We start from the raw sequence: 17080 nt of genomic DNA, 5'->3' as shown, positions 1-17080 counted from the left end.
GGGTATGTGTGTGACACTCTGTGTCTGTGCACGTCTCTTTTGTGTGTATGTTTGTGTTTTTGCACATAGTGTGTACCGAGGTTTGGTGACAGAATCACTGCTGAAAAAGGCAGAGGCCTCCACAATTCCCAGGGATCTGACACACAGACAAAAGGAAAAAGAGAAGGAGGGACAAAGAGGCAGGATTGAGAGGGGAGGGGATAGAGAGGTGACCTGGGCACAGACCCCGCCCATAAGCCTGAGAAGTGCTCCTGCCCCGGGAAGAGGCTCAGCACAGAAGGAGGAAGGACAGCACAGCTGACAGCTGTGCTCGGAAAGATTCTGGATCCCAGACTCATCTCCACAGAGGAGAACACACAGGCAGAAGAGGCCATGGGGCCCCTCTCAGTGCCTCCCCACACACTGCACATCACCTGGAAGGAGCTTCTACTCACAGGTGAGGAGAGAACTTCCTGGGAGAGGACAGGAGGAGGAAGCAGAATGATTGGATGGGGTCTCCTGGAGGGGATGGGGTTCTAAAAAATAAAATAAGCCAGCACTTTGGGAGGCTGAGATGGATGGATCATGAGGTCAGGAGTTCAAGACCAGTCTGATCAACACAGTGAAGCCCCGTCTCTACTAAAAACAGAAAAAATTAACCATGTGTGGTGGTGAGCTCCTGTAATCCTAGCTACTCAGGAGGCTGAGGCAGGAGAATTGCATGAATCTGGGAGGCAGAGGTTGCAGTGAGCTGAGATGGCGCCACTGCAAGCCAGCCTGGGAGACAGTATGAGACTCCGTCTCAAAAAGAAAAAAAAAAAAAATAAAGGAAATAAGGCTCTGTTGGAGTCTGGATTGGGGATAATATGCCAGAGAGAGACAGGGTCACAACAGGAAAATCACATTGAACTGGAATTGGTAATAGGCAGGAAAATCTCAAGTGTTCTGTTCTGCTGGTTAAGCATCACTGGCCACAATATTTTGAAAAATGATAATAATAACTATTATCAGATGACACTTCAGATGAAAATATAAGCAGGACATGAAACACTGTCCTCAACAAAAAACCTCAACAATTGGGGAAAGACAAAAAAAATAGCCCTGGCTTGGAGATCCCTGGGAACCTTCACATCTGCAGGAGTCTGCAGTCTGTCCCAGGCACTGGGGTGCAATCAAGAAAACAAATGTCCCTGTCTTCACGGAGCTCATGCTGTCATGGGCAGGAAGACAGACATGCAAAGAGATCTAGAATGTGAGGTCAGGTGTTGGCAAGAGCTCCGGAGGGAGCGGAGCATGAAAAGGTCAGAAATGGAAGACCCAGGGGCTCTGAAGGAGGTGTCAGGAAAGAAGTCTAAGTACGCCCTGATGTGAACAGGACCTGAGGGCAGTGTGGAGGGAGCCATGCAGACCCCTGGGAAGAGGATTTCAAAGAGAAAAATGCCGAGGTCAGAAGGATTGAAGGAATGGGGGTCGTGCTGCTGACCTTGACCCAGTAGGACAGTAGGACAAACACACACACACACACACACACACAAAAAGGGGTGTGTGTGTTTGTGTGTGTGTGTCTACAAGGCTGATGATTGAAGAAATCTTCTCAGGACCCAAGGCTCCATCTTTTCATCCCAATACATAGGTCTCAATATTGACTGATGCTCTCTCCACCTCCTAGCATCACTTTTAATCTTCTGGAGCCCGCCCACCACTGCCCAAGTCACGATTGAAGCTCAGCCAACCAAAGTTTCTGAGGGGAAGGATGTTTTTCTACTTGTCCACAATTTGCCCACGAACGTTGTTGGCTACATCTGGTACAAAGGGCAAATAATGGACCTCCAGCATTACATTACAGCATATACAATAGACACTGAAATGATTATATTTGGGCCTGCATACAGTGGACGGGAAACAGTATATTCCAATGCATCCCTGCTGATCCAGAGTGTCACCAAGAATGACACAGGATCCTACACCATACAAATCATAAAGCGAGGTCATAGGACTGAAGGAGTAACTGGACATTTCACCTTATACCGTGAGTGATTCCACATGATCCCTGGGTGTTAGGGGGCGGGGTCACTTCTACTTTGCACACACAGGATGGTCAGGCCTGGACTGTGCCTGTGTCCCTCTCTGCATTATGTCCCACGTTGGTGTTTTGGCATTTAGTGGAGGACACACACAGAGGAGACAAACCTCAACAGATCAGAATTCCTTTCCTGCCTCCAGACCCTGCAGACACTTGCTGCACAGGAAGGACAGTCTGATTGGGGGGGGGGGTGTTCAGCAGGAGGAGATCAGTCTCAGCCAAGCACCTCATGTCCTCTTCATAAACTTGACCCTGAGAAACACCCTGGAGAACTGAGTAGGGCTTTGCCTAAGAGGCCCCTTGAGATACCCTCAGAAAAGCTCAGCCCTAGAAACCTGAACCCCAGACAGTTGTCCCTAAATCCTTACTCCAGATAAAGCTGAGGAGCCTGTGCCAGGGCTGGGTTGTGGCAGGGCTTACTGGGACCAAGGATTCACCAGCTGTCTGAGGACTGTGTCTCCTGGAGCTGCTCACTGCCAGGGCTCAGCCCTCAGAGCCTCATCTAGGCAAGGACAGAGCTTTCTTCACCTGAGACTCAGAGTGGAGAGGACAGAAAGACAAGCCTTGTAGACCATCAGTCAACTGCCTTGTGTGGCTTAGGACACTCCATAGAAAGTCTAAAGTCCCCAGAAGCAGAAACAGAAGACAGAAAATGTACTTGGCAACAACTTATCCACTGGGATCTGACCTAAAGTTGCTCTCTCATGGAAGTGAATAATAATAAATGCTGTTTGTGTGAACACCTCCACTGTGCCAAGCATTAGGTCAGGTGACTGTGAAGAATTTACAATTTATTCACAGAAAGCATGAAAAGCCACAGTCCATTCGCCATTTAGCTTATTTGACTGAGAGAAAACTGAGGCACAGGAAGGCACAGTCACTGAACCAGAGTCACACAAACATAAAAGACAGATCAGGGTCACATGAGGTCTGTCTGCAGCCACAGGTCCATCCTCTCCTCCACCAGAAGTGAGGGATTACTGGGATCCATGGGCCCCGTAGTCGTTTCTTGGCTCAAATCCTCTCTTCTTGGGCATCCAAACCTCAGAGGAGTGAGAGCAAATGGTCAGCTGATTAGTCTGTTCTCCAGAACTAAATCACCTGCCCCAACTGTCAGAGTCAGTGCAAAAAATTTCCAGGCATCCCCCTCAGATCTTAACCCCTATCACTGAACCTGAAATCCTGTGTTTCCCAAAGTGTCCATGTCACTGGCATGACAGGATAAAGGAGAGGAGCTTGTATTCTTTCCCCACTCACACCCCGCACCAGCACAGGCCCAGTGAGAGACACACACTCAGGAGCTCTTGCATAACAAATGAAGGAATTGAATGAAGAAATGAATGATCCATAACCTCTTTAGAGACTGGATCTCAGATGCAGAATCCTAGGAGGTCTAGGCCACACCTTTCCCTTGTCCTTCAGAGGCTGACACCCATGTTTCATCCCCCCACTACCTCTTGCCCCTAAAGACACCCCACCTCATGTAAGTTGAAACCCTTTGGCAACTGGAGGGTTTTCAGGGCTCCCTGGTCCTGGACTGTTGAACTGGGACACCTGGTCCCTGGGGTCTCTGAAGTCACTGTAGCCCCCACTGTTCACTGCCATGCTGTCTCTGCCTCTCTCTGCTTCTCTGTGTCCCTCATCTTCCTCCCACTTCATTCTACCTGGCAAGCCCTGTCCTGCACAGCTTCTTCCTCCACCCCTAGGCCTTCCCCAGACACTTGCTCTAACTAGGTTGCCTTCTAATCCCTTCCTGCTAACACTGTGGAATGGTCCACCTCCCAGGTAATAGGAACGGCATAGAAATGACCTGGAGTTTCCACTCCTGCCAGGCTTCATCTCGAGCCAATGTCCCCAAGTCACTAAGAGAATAAGCTTCCACTGTATACCCATCCAGGGCTCTTTCCTGTTGTGAGACTGATCTGTGCACAAGACTGTGGGACAGGGATAGGCAGCTCCTCCATCCATTCTTATAATTCCCAGACATGTTCTTCTGGCCTCCTGCACAAACAAAACCAATTTATCCAGATGGTGTTTTGCAGTAAAGAAATATTTTAATGACTCCAAGTCTGCCAAATAGGAGGACGGAGGTATATTATTACTCAAATCAGCCTCCCTAGTGGAACAGGGGTTAGAGTTTTTCTTTTTTTAATTTTAAAATCTTTTTTTAAAAATATACTTTAAGTTCTAGGGTACATGTGCACAACGTGCAGGTTTGTTACATATGTATATATTTGCCATGTTAGTGTGCTGCACTCATCAACTCGTCAACACCCATCAACCCGTCATTTACATCAGGTATAACTGTCATTACAACCCCACCCCGAACCCCTCCCCATAATAGGCCCCCGTGTGTGATGTTCCCCTTCTCGTGTCCAAGTGATCTTATTGTTCAATTCCCACCTATGAGTGAGAACACACGGTGTTTGGTTTTCTGTTCTTGCGATAGTTTGCTGAGAATGATGGTTTCCAGCTGCATCCATGTCCCTACAAAGGACACGAACTCATCCTTTTTTTTTTTTTTTTTTTTTTTTTGTTGAGACAGAGTCTCGCTTTGTCGCCCAGACTGGAGTGCAGTGGCCGGATCTCAGCTCACTGCAAGCTCCGCCTCCTGGGTTCACGTCATTCTCCTGCCTCAGCCTCCCGAGTAGCTGGGACTACAGACGCCCGCCACCTCGCCCGGCTAGGTTTTTGTATTTTTTAGTAGAGACGGGGTTTCACCGTGTTAGCCAGGATGGTCTCGATCTCCTGACCTTGTGATCCGCCCGTCTCGGCCTCCCAAAGTGCTGGGATTTCAGGCTTGAGCCACCGCGCCTGGCCGAACTCATTCTTTTTTATGGCTACATAGTATTCCATGGTGTATATATGCGAAATTTTCTTAATGTGGTCTGTCACTGATGGACATTTGGGTTGATTCCAAGTCTTTGCTATTGTGAAGAGTGCCACAATAAGCATACGTGTGCATGTGTCTTTATAGCAGCATGATTTAGAATCCTTTGGGTATATACCCAGTAATGGGATGGTTGAGTCATATGGTATTTCTAGTTCTAGATCCTTGAGGAATCGCCATACTGTTTTCCACAATGGTTAAACTAGTTTACAATCCCACTAACAGTGTAAAAATATTGCTATTTCTCCACATCCTCTCCAGCACCTGTTGTTTCCTGACTTTTTAATGATTGCCATTCTAACTGGTGTGAGACGGTATCTCATTGTGGTTTTGATATGCATTTCTCTGATGGCCAGTGATGACGAGTATTTTTTCATGTGTCTGTTGGCTGTATGAATGTCTTCTTTTGCGAACTGTCTGTTCATATCCTTTGCCCACTTTTTGATGGTGTTGTTTGTCTTTTTCTTGTAAATTTGTTTCAATTCTTTGTAGGTTCTGGATATTAGCTCTTTGTCAGATGAGTAGATTGCAAAATTTTTTTCCCATTCTGTAGGTTGCCTGTTCACTCTGATGATAGTTTCTCTTGCTGTGCAGAAGCTCTTTAGTGTAATTAGATCCCATTTGTCAATTGTGGCTTTTGTTGCCTTTGCTTCTGGTGTTTTAGACATGAAGTCTTAGCCCATGCCTATGTCCTGAATGGTAGTACCTAAGTTTTCTTCTAGGCTTTTTATGGTATTAGGTCTAACATTTAAGTCTCTAATCCATCTTGAATTAATTTTCGTATAAGGAATAAGGAAAGGATCCAGCTTCAGCTTTCTTCTTATGGCAAGCCAATTTTCCCAGCACCATTTATTAAATAGGGAATCCTTTCCCCATTTCTTGTTTTGGACAAATTTCTTGAAATTTGTCACTCGGTTCTAACAGTAAGTAAACAGCTGAACAAACTCAAAAGTCGACAACTCGTTAAAATCCCTCAGAGATGGCCTGGCACAGTGGCTCACATCTGTAATCCCAACACTTTGGGAGGCTGAGGCGGGCGGATCACGAGGTCAAGAGATCGAGACCATCTTGGCGAACACGGTGAAACCCCATCTCTACTAAAAATACAAACAAATGAGCTGGGCGTGCTGGCGGGTGCCCATAGTCCCAGCTACATGCGAGGCTGAGGCAGGAGAATGGCGTGAACCCGGGAGGCAGAGCTTGCCGTGAGCCAAGATCGTACCACTGCACTCCAGCCTGGGCAATGGAGCTAGACTCCGTCTCAGAAAAAGAAAAAAAATGCTGTTAGAGAAATGAAGAATGCTTTTGATGCTTACTGGTAGAATGCACACAGCTGAGGAAAGAATCCCTAGCTTGAGGATGTTTCAATAGAAACTTCCAAAAATGAAACACGAAAGTTCAAAAGGAGTAGGGGAAAAAAGTGGAGCAATATATTCAACTTCATATTTACCATTTTGTATTGACAATCGCAATTTTAAAATTTTGTAGTTATGGAACAACTACCAAGGCTGGAACATTCATGGAATGGGAATACTGGTGGGTTCGGGGACCTGTTGGAGGTGACCAGGGGGTGCTACCTGATGGTTTTCCTGCCTGGGGCACATTCGATTGTTGCTTCATGATGATGCCATCTTCATAAGTTGGGATTCTTCTTGTGGGGGACACATGACCCAATGGCATCTCACTTAGACTCTTCTTAATTCACACAAACTTAAACTCTAGTTGTATTTCCTTAGGTTGAGAGAAAATGAAGACAGCACTTCACATACCTGTTTTGGGCTCCTCCCCATTTTTCCTAACTCTGCACAGAAATTAGAAACAGGGAGTTCTTTCTATATTTACTAACATAACAAACATCACTTCTTTTAATTCGGCATCATTTCTCCCTTTATGTAATTGACACACTAACCAGTTCTGTCTCTTTAACGGGTCTCTTTCTACTCAAGGACTTGCTAATTTCAAATCACCTTTGGCATCTTTCTTTCAGCATAATGTGATCCTGCTGAATTCACCCCACACCTAAACCTTAATTGGGTATCAAGAGAAATACTACTACCAGCAATTCATCTTAGATACTTGGACCATCAGTAAAAATTTCCACTGATGACAACATTTTAATGTTTCCTTCAAATTTTGTTTTGTTTTGTTTTGTTACTAGAGTCACATCATAACATGAGGTCTAAACTCCTGACAACTTTTTATGGGAAAATTACAATATTACAAATTGAGCATCCCAAATCCAGAAATCCAAAATCTGAAATGCACCAAAATCCAACACTTCTGACCACTGATGTGGTGCTAAAAAGAAGTGCTAACTGGAGCATTTTGGATTTAAAATTTTTCAGATGTGGGATGCTGACCCAGTACCTCTACTGCAAATATTCCAAAATAAAAAAAGTTAGAAATCCAAAACACCTGGTTTTAAGCTTTCTGCATAAGGAACACTTTATCTGTATGAACTATAGGTATGAAGATCTACAGGAGATCTCTGGAACCTCCTCATCCTGCATAACTGAAAGCTCACACCCACGGAACAATGCCCTATTCCCCTCACCCCAGCTCCTGGAAACTACTATTCTACTCTCTGATTTACTCTGGAATCCACTGAGATGAGGTACATAGAGTAGTCAAATGCACAGAATCAGAGAGTAGAATGTCTAACGACAGAAAGTATCTGCAAGACTTCTTCCCAAATATTAGTCTAATAGCCACCAAACACAAGTGGTCCATGAGGGCCAGACTTCCATCATCAGTTCATGCTTGCCCTTTCCACCAGTCAGTTCTGCATTTGCAAAAATCCACATGTATTTCTAGAAAGATCCACACGGTCCTCACCTGCCCTTTACAGGGGGAAGGGCAGGTGAGGGCATGGACACAGGACAGGGAACATGGTCTTGGTCCAAAGCTATCAGCTCTTGCCTGTCCCATTCACTCTTGCCTGTCCCATTCAAGCTCATTCCTTGGACTCTGCTCTATCTTTAGAGGTCGCTGGCTCAAGTCAGTCACTAAGAGACAGCTGGGAAAACTGCCCCAACTTGTAGCTCCACTCCCTGATGACTAAATTGACCTCCAGGCTTGACTCTGGTCTCCCCTGTGTTATTTCTACTGAAGTACCCAGTCCCAGGCCAGGTTTCCCACTACCCAAAGGGTTTAAGAACAATGGGAAGTTCCATCATCCATCTCTAGGATGCCCTTGGAAAGGGAAGCTGCAGGGAAAACATACCTTGGGAGCAAAGTAAGATTGAAACTAAGAAGATTCTAGCACTGCATGCTCCAGGTGAGGATCACAAGGTGGGCCAGGCAGGCAGTTGGAGAGGGAGGGACTCAGAGAGGCACCAGGGGCTCTGACTGCTGGACCCATGTTTTTCCATGATGCAGTGATGCTGCTCAATTCACACTTGAGAAAGTCTGTGCTTCTCCCACATACAGAAGGCAGCCTCACAATCTCTGAGCCCTCAGATTGCCATGCATGTGTCTTGTAACACACACTCCTGCCATGGATTTTTAAGGACTTGGGTGGGCTGAAGTGGGAAATGCCATCTCTGATTGAAAAATGTGTTTGGAGGAATCAAAGGTGCCACACAGGACAATCTTCTCTCTGTTATCTGCACAGTGGAGACTCCCAAGCCCTCCATCAACAGCAGCAACTTAAACCCCAGGGAGGGTACGGAGATTGTGATCTTATCCTGTGATCCTGACACTCAGGATGTAAGCTACCTGTGGCGGATAAATGGTCAGAGCCTCCCTATCAGTCACAAGTTGCAGCTGTCCAAAAACAACAGGACCCTCGTTCTATTTGGTGTCACAAAGGATACTGCAGGACCCTATGAATGTGAAATGAAGAACCCAGTGAGTTCCAGCCACAGTGATCCAGTCACCTTGAATCTCCTCTGTGAGTATCTTCTGTTCCTCTGTGAGCCAGGCTGCCATCCCAAATACACATGGCCAGAGGCCAGGCCTCCCAGTCCTTCTCAGGTGCAAGTACAGAGACCCTTCTCCCCGGATATCAAAGCTGGCCATGAGTCCTAAGAGTAGGCTCAGGCTTGATCACCAATGGGAGAGAAGAGGCTGCTCCTGTCATGGGAGACTCAGGGACCAAAGCTTATGATGGGAGAAGTAGGTGAATGTCTCAGGCTCCTGATCAGTGAACACAGCAGGGATTTGGCTGGGACTTCAGTGTTGTGTCTTAGCTCACAGGGTCACCGTGGCCCTTCCATAGACCAGGATTTTCCCTTCCCTCTGACAACATCAGCTGTGATTTTATTCTCTTTGCTCCAGTTGGCCTGGACGCCCCCACCATTTCTTCTTCATACACCTATTACCATCCAGGGGAACTCCCCAAGCTCTCCTGCCTCACAGACTCTCACCCACTGACAGAGCATTCTTGGCTGATTGATGGGAAGTTCCAGCAATCAGCACAAGTGTTCTTTATCCTCCAAACCACTACAACATAGAGAGGGGTCTATGTCTGTTTCATGCATAAGTCAGTCACTGGTGGAACAAATCTCATAATCAAGAGGATCATAGTCCCTAGTAAGTGGATCCCTGGAGCACTGGCAATATGTTTTTCAGTGAAGTCTATCTGGCTATCAGGGAAGAGCCATCTGCCCTTTGCTAAGGGAGAGGGAAAATCAAAAACCCAGGACAGGGAATATGTTTCTGCTCGAAAACCACAAGCTTTTGCCTGTGGCCTTCACTCTTTCTAGATCATTCTTTAGACTATACAGTAACAATGAACAATGTGAAAGGAAATTCAGAAAAGAATTTCCATTCTCACTAACATCAAAAGGTATAAAATATTTTGGAATAAGTTTAATCAAAAAGGTCTAAGGGTTATACCGTGAAAACTACAAAACGTTACTGAATGAAATTAAAGACGACATCAATATGTGGGAAGACATTTCATTTTCATGGATTGGAAAAATCAACATTGTTAGGATGACAATACTACCCAAAGTGAGCTGCAGATTCAACGCAACCCCTACCAGAATCTCAGTAACATTTTTTTGCAGAATTACAAAAATCTGTCATAAATCTGACCTGATAGGCTCTTACTGATGACTGCCACAACAGAGACACTGAGAAAAAGATGCAAACAAGGAAAGGTGGAAAGTGTTGACAACATAGAAAATAGCAATCATTACTTCTCACATCCCAAAGCCTTCAAAAACATACAAGTGCAGCATGGCCAGTATGGAATTGACCAAAAACTAATCACCAAGCTATAAAAGTGGTTAGGAAAAAAAAGGGCAAGAATGTATTTAGCCTATCACCACCCACTTTTGCTGACTAATGTGATGCTGAAAAGAAATGCTCACTGGAGCATTTTAGATTTTGAATCTTTCAGATTTGGGATGCTAAACCAGTAAGTATGTGACAAATATTTCGAATCAAAAAATGTCAGAAATCCAAAACACTTTCTGTCCTAAGTCTGATGCGTAAGAAACACTCAATCTGTGTGAACTATAGGCATCAAGCTGTACAGCAGATCTCTAGAACCTCCCCATCTGGCATAACTGAAACTGCACACACATGAACAACTTCTGATTCTCCCCACTCCCAGCTCCCGGCTACCAGCAGTCTCTTCTCAGATTCACTCTGGAATCCACTTACATGATGTCCCTAGAGTAGTCAAACCCATGGAATCGGAGAGTAGAGTGTCCAATGAAGGAAAATATTTGCAAAATTTCTCCCCAACTTTGTCTCATATCCATCAAACACGTATGGTCCACAAGGACCAGATTTCCAGCAGTTAATTCCCACCCTTTCCACCAGTCCATTCTGCATTTGCAAATGTCCACATGTATTTCTGGAAAGATCCATTTAGTCCTCACCTGCCCTCTGCAGAAGGAGAGGAAACTTAAAGAACCCAGAACAGGGAACATGGTTCTGCTCCAAAGCCACCAGCTCTTGCCTGTCCCCTTCAGTCTTTCTAGATCATTCCTTGCACTCTGCTCTATCTTTGGAGGTCACTGGCTCAAGTAAGTCATCATGGAACACCTGCAGAAAACTGCCCCACCTTGTGTCTCCATGGCCTGATGACTGAACTGACCTCCAGGCTTGACTCTGGTCTCCCCTGTTTTATTTCTGCTGAAACATCCAGTCCCAGGCCAGGCTGCTCAGTATCTTCAGGGTTTCAAGACAATGGGAAGTCCCATTATTACTCATCTCTAGAATGTCCTTGGAAATGGAAGCTGCAGAGAAATCACATCTAGGGGGGCAAAGTAGGATGGAATTTGTAAGGAGCCCGGCAGTTGCACATTGCAGGTAAGGAACCCAAGGTGAGCCAGCCAGTCAGCTGATTAGAGAGGGACTGGGAGGTGTATCAGGGCCTGTGACTCCCACTGATGTATCTGTCCATGACCCAACACTGCTGCTCAATTCACACTTGAGAATGTCTGTGCTTCCCTAAGACAGAGCAGGTGGCCTCACAGTCTTTGAGCTCTTAGATCATCATGCATCTGTCTTGTGACACACACACACGAGCTATTGGTTTTCAAGGACTCGGGTGGGCTGAGGGGAGGGAGATCCCAACTCTGATTGAAAGATGCCTGTGGAGGAATCAAAGGTGCCACAGGACAATCTTCTCTCTGTTATCCACACAGTCCCAGGCTAAAGCAACCCAGTGAAAACAGGATCCTCATTCTAGCCAATGTCACAAGAAATGACACAGGCCCGTATGAATGTGAAATATGGGACCAAGTTGGTAGCATCCCCAGTGACCCAGTCACGCTGGATGTCCTTTGTATCTTAGGTTCCTGTGTGGACCAGGCCACCCACTAAAATCCAAAGGAACACAGGCCACGCATCTCAGTCTCTCTCAGGTCCAAGTAGAGACACTTTTATTTCTGGACACCAGGGCTGGCCATGGCTCCCTGCCCTGGGAAATTCTGGGTATGCATAGCCTTAAACAAAAATATAAGGGGAAGAGATGCTCTTGTCATGGGAGACTTGGAGTCTACAGCCTGTGATGGGAGAAACAGGAGAATATCCCAGGCTTTGGCCCAGTGAACACAGGAGCGGTTTGGCTAGGCCTTGAGGGTGTGTCTTGGCTCAGAGGGACACTATGTCCCTTTAAGAGACCAGGAACATCCCCTTCCTTCAGATGACATCACCTGTGACTTTATTCTCTTTACTCCAGATGGTCCACGCATCCCCAGCATTTTCTCTTCATCCCCCTATTACCGTTCAGGAGAAAAACTCTACTTGTACTGCTTCGCGGACTCTAACCCACCGGCAGAGTATTCTTGGACGATTGATGGGAAGTTTCTGCAATCAGGACAAGAGCTCTCTATCCGCGAAATTACTAGAAAGCATGGCGGAATGTATGGTTGCTCGGCTCGTAACCCAGCCACTGGCAGCTCAAGTTCCGCATTCAAGATGATCAAAGTCTCTGGTAAGTGGATCCCTGCATCACTGGCAATAGGGTTTTAGATGATGTCTATCTGCCTTTCAGAGAAGACCCAGGAAAACATTTTAATTCCCAGCCTTTGTCCCATTGGCAGAAGCAAATCCTAAATTCTCCTCCTGAACCCTCCCAATTTGTCTCTACAGACTCTCTTCTCCTTGTTTTTCTGTTTTCTCATGGTTGACCTTGTGTCCAGACTGAGAAAGGTAGGGAGGGGGCTTTGTCAGCCCTGAGCCCTATGTGGTGGAAGAGGCTTCACAGAGGGACAAGAAGGAGTGTCCTCAAGGTCAAGTTGCTTCTCGCTGTCACCAACACATCCCTTTCTGCCACGTCTTTATTTTTTTCCCCTACTGCATGAGCTACAAGGAGCATCCGAGGCTTTGAAACAAGCTCACATTTTTCCCCCAAATGAGAGTAGGAAAGCCCTTGGATGAGAAAGGGGCAGCTCAGACCACTCCCTAATCTGCTCTGGGCTTCTCCGGTGACTGGCCCTGCCTGACTCCACCTGGTGTGGGACCAGCATGTGTGGAGAAAGAGCCCTGGTGGCCTGTCCTGATTTCGGCTAAATCGAACTGCCAGTTGATGTGAAGGCTAGGCTGCAGGGAAATTAAAAGAGAGGGAGCCTCGGGGCAGACTCTTGAGCTGTGTCCTGGCTCTGAAGTCACCGGCGCTATGAGGCTGTTGGCACAGCACGTGGGACACAGCACAGAGGACAGTGAGTGATGCACACTTGGAGACATAGGGAGATTCACCTCTGGGGTTCTGCATGGCAGGAAAGGGGCTATGCCAAAAAGTGTGTATTTATAGAGTGTAAGACTACCAGGACACTTTATATATATCCAGTATAAGGCTTATGATTAACTATTTCTAAGTGTGCCATTTAGTGTTGTGTAACCATCACACTATCCATTTCCGGAACTTTTTCCTTTTACCATATTAAACCTCTGTACCCAATAAACAGTAACTCTCACTCCTTCTCCCCCTAACCCTTAGCACATACCATTCTACTTTCTGTCTCTATGTAACTGGCTATTCTATTTTATAAATGGAATTATAGAATAATTATCCTTTCGTGTCTGGCTTATTTCAGTTAGCATGTCTTCAACGTTCATCCACTTTGCACGATGTATTGGAATTTTATTCCTTTTTAAGGTTGAATAACATTTCGATGTATAGATATATCTCATTTGCCTACCCACTTTTCTTTCAATGGACTTTTCCATTGTTTCCATTTTTGGCTATTGTGTGTAATGCTTCTCTGAACATCAATGTGCAAATATTTGTTCACATTTCTTTCAATTCTATAGGGAGTATGTCCAGAAGTGGAATTGCTGTATCAAATGGTAATTTATTGTTTAAATTTTTGAGAAACAGCCACACCACTTTTTACAGTGGCTATAACATTTCCCATTCCCATCAGCAATGCACTCGAGCTCCAACTTTTCTGTCTATTTGAAAATACTTGTCGTTTTGTGTTGCTGTCATTGTTGTTGTTTATCAAAGCCATCCTAAAGTGTATGAGGTGGTGTCACATTGTGGTTTTGATTTGCATGTCTCTAAGTATTCGTGATGCTGAGGAGCTTTGCTTGGTCTTATCGGATATTTGTATATCTTCCTTGGAGAAAACTCTATTTTAATCCTTGGTTCATTTTGTAATTGTGTTTTTGGATGTTTGCTGTTGTTAACTCGTCGTTTTTTGTATATTCTGGAAATTAATTTCTTATCACACTTATAATTTGCAAATATTTTTCTCATTTCAGGGGTTGCCTTCTTACTCTCTTGATAATGTTCTTCGATATATAAAACGTTTTGATTTTTATGAAGTCCAATTTATCCATTTTATTTGTTGCCTATGCTTTTGTTGTTACAACCAAGAAATCATTGTGAAATGCAATATCATGAAGTTTTTATCCTATGTTTTCTTCTAAGAGTTGTATAGATTTTGCTCTTACATTTAGATATCTGATCTATTGTGGGTTAATTTTTGTATATGATGCTAGGTAAATGTTCCACTCATTCTTGCCCTTGGATATCCAGCTTTTCCAATATCTTTTGATGAGAACACTATCCTTTCCCCATTGAATGATCTTGGCACACTCGATGAAAATCATTTGGCCATATATGCAAGTATTTCTTTCTGGGCTCTCTGTTCTATCTTATTAATTTCTATGTCCTCTTTTATGCCAGTACCACACTGTATTGGTTACGGGGGCTTTGTAGTAAATGCTGAGATCAGAAAGTGTGAGTCCTCCAGCTTCATTCTTCCTTTTCAAAGTTGTTTATCTATTTAGGGTCATGAGTTTCAATATAAATTTTAGGACGGATTTTTCTTTTACTGCAAAAATGTCACTGAGATTCTGAGAAGAATTATATTGAATCTGCAGCTCACTTTGGGTTTCATTGTCCTCTTGACAATAGTGAGTCTTCTAATTCATGGAAACAAAATGTCTTTCATTTTATTGATGTCATCATTAAGCAACATTTTATGGATTTCAGGTATAATCATTTCACCTCTTTGGTTAAACTTATTCCTAAGTATTTTATTCTTTTTGATATTAATTCAAATTAAAATTTTTTTCTTAATTTCCCTTCAGATGGTCCATGGTTAGTGTATTGAAATACGACTGATGTTTGAATGTTGATTTTGTATTGTGGAACATTACTGAATTCATTTATCAATTCTAATAGGTTTGTCCATCTTTAGGATTTTCTAGATATAAGTTCAAGTTATCTGCGAACAGAAATAATTTTACTCCTTTCTTCCAATTTGAATGTCTTTTTAAAAATACTTGCCTAATTTTTCTGACTAGACCTTTCAATACTACATTGAATAGAAGTGTCCAAAGCAGCAACCTTGTCTTGTTCCTGCTCAAACAGGGAAAGCTTTCAGTCTTTCTCCGTTGAGTATGATGTTAGCATTGGGTTTTTCATATATTGCCTTTATGTTGAGGTGGTTTCCTTACATTCTTAGTTAGAATGTTTTTATTATGAAAAAATATTGAATTTCATCAAATGCTTTTATTGATTCAATCTTATTACTGATTATAGTTGTAGTCATATTTTTTGTGTTTTTCTAGGAATTTGTCTATTCCATCTAGTTTATACAATTTATTGGAATACAAATACTTACAGTAATTTCAAAATCATTATTTTATTAGAATTGGTAGTAATCATTTCATTTTCTGTTTTTTCATTTTTACTTTTCTTTTCTTATATTTTTTTTGAGAGAAAGAGAGAGAGCCACTCACTCTGTAGGCCAGCCCAGGCTGAAATACAGTGGTGTGAATATGCCTCACTGCAGCCTCAAACTCCTGGGCTGAAGAAATTCTCCTTCTTCAGCCCCCCAAGATACTAGGACTACAGATGCATGCCACCATGCCCAGCTAATTGGTTTTAAATTTTTTTTGTAGACACCGGGTCTCCTGAGGTTATCTATGCTCGTCCAAACACCTGGTCTCAAGAAATCCTCCCATTGTGACCTTCCAAAGTGCTAGGATTAAAATATGACCCACCATTCTCGGACTCCATTTCCATTTCTGATTTTAGTAATTTTAATCTTCTCTCTTTTTTTCTTAGTCCAGTTAATGGTTGTCAATTTTGTTGATTTATTTTGAAGGATCAACTTTGGTTTCATTAATTTACTGTATTCTTTTCTCATTCTCCATTTTATTTTTATCCGCTCTAAGCCATATTGTTTACTTCATTCACTGTGCTTGGGTTTAGTTTGTTCTTCTTTCATATCCTGAAGCATGAGAGAGCTTGCTTCATACGATTCTTTTAAAGGTTTATTGCAGTCAATGAAACAAGATGCCACACAGATGAACCAATGTCAGCTGCTCTATTACTATTGTCATCCTTAGCCTTGAGGTCAAATAGTCCCAGAATGAAATCTCACATCCTCCTATTAGTAGCCATATGACACCAGGAAAGTTTTTACACTACTCTAAGCTTCTGTCATTTCATCGGTAATATGAAAATAATATGTAGGCCGGGCGTGGTGGCTCAAGCCTGTAATCCCAGCACTTTGGGAGGCCGAGACGGGTGGATCACGAGGTCAGGAGATCGAGACCATCCTGGCTATCACGATGAAACCCCCTCTCTACTAAAATACAAAAAACTAGCTGGGCGAGGTGGCAGGCGCCTGTACTCCCAGCTAGTTGGAAGGCTGAGGCAGGAGAATGGCATAAACCCAGGAGGCGGAGCTTGCAGTGAGCTGAGATCCGGCCACTGCACCCCAGCCTGGGCGACAGAGCAAGACTCCGTCTCAAATAAAATAAAATAAAATAAAATAATATGTAACTGACAGGGTTATTGTGTGAATTAAATGAGGTACAGGTAAAGTATTTAGCACAGGGCCTGACACATAAGATGTGCCCCTCAACAGCACCTATTTCCATATATATATATAGAAAAAAAGGTAACACATAAAACAGTAGGACATGGTTACTGACTACTTGTGGGAGAGAAAGGAAAAAATCTAAGTGTAAAGAATCAATCCTGGTATGCTTTTTTGTTTTGTTTTTTTTTTACCAACTGAGATGCATCCAGGATAGGACTAGACAAATAAGATAAATTATCAGAGAAGACACCTGTGAGGGAATGTGGGGCAGGCATGAAGGTAGTATGGGAGAACCCACAGACCACTATGCAAAGCTGACACCTGTGAAAAGGAAAGGGAAAGAAATTTTAGGTATCAATGCAGTTCTTAAGACAGTTTTCG

General features: G+C 43.9%; 1 protein-coding gene across 2 annotated transcripts; it reads left to right on the top strand.

The window, feature by feature from the left end:
* The first annotated feature begins 278 nt into the window (after window positions 1–278).
* On the top strand, window positions 279–16860 carry LOC114674021 (pregnancy-specific beta-1-glycoprotein 2-like). Of its 2 annotated transcripts, XM_077983094.1 has the most exons (6): window positions 311–436; window positions 1649–2008; window positions 8566–8710; window positions 11558–11697; window positions 12094–12348; window positions 15771–16860. In XM_077983094.1, the coding sequence occupies exons 1-6, from the start codon at window positions 373–375 to the stop codon at window positions 15836–15838; spliced, it is 1032 nt and encodes a 343-aa protein (XP_077839220.1). In that variant the 5' UTR covers window positions 311–372; the 3' UTR covers window positions 15839–16860. The 2 variants fall into 2 exon arrangements, with proteins under 2 accessions (XP_077839219.1, XP_077839220.1); XM_077983093.1 differs by lacking the exons at window positions 11558–11697; window positions 15771–16860 and having other exon boundaries at window positions 279–436; window positions 8566–8844; window positions 12094–12386.
* Window positions 16861–17080: the final 220 nt, after the last annotated feature.

Source organism: Macaca mulatta, chromosome 19, assembly GCF_049350105.2.
Source record: "Macaca mulatta isolate MMU2019108-1 chromosome 19, T2T-MMU8v2.0, whole genome shotgun sequence".
In the NCBI taxonomy this organism is placed as follows: domain Eukaryota; kingdom Metazoa; phylum Chordata; class Mammalia; order Primates; family Cercopithecidae; genus Macaca; species Macaca mulatta.
Note: the sequence above shows the minus strand (reverse complement) of the source record. Positions and strands in the feature narration are given on the sequence as shown.

What these genes read in the sequence shown, in the direction of transcription:
- LOC114674021 (XM_077983094.1), top strand. Translation starts at nt 373, where the DNA reads ATGGGGCCCCTCTCAGTGCCTCCCCACACACTGCACATCACCTGGAAG. An exon ending in AGCCTCCCTATCAGTCACAA is followed by an intron (nt 8,711 to 11,557) that starts GTTGCAGCTGTC and finishes TTATCCACACAG; the next exon opens with TCCCAGGCTAAAGCAACCCA. An exon ending in CAAGATGATCAAAGTCTCTG is followed by an intron (nt 12,349 to 15,770) that starts GTAAGTGGATCC and finishes TTTTTTTTGTAG; the next exon opens with ACACCGGGTCTCCTGAGGTT.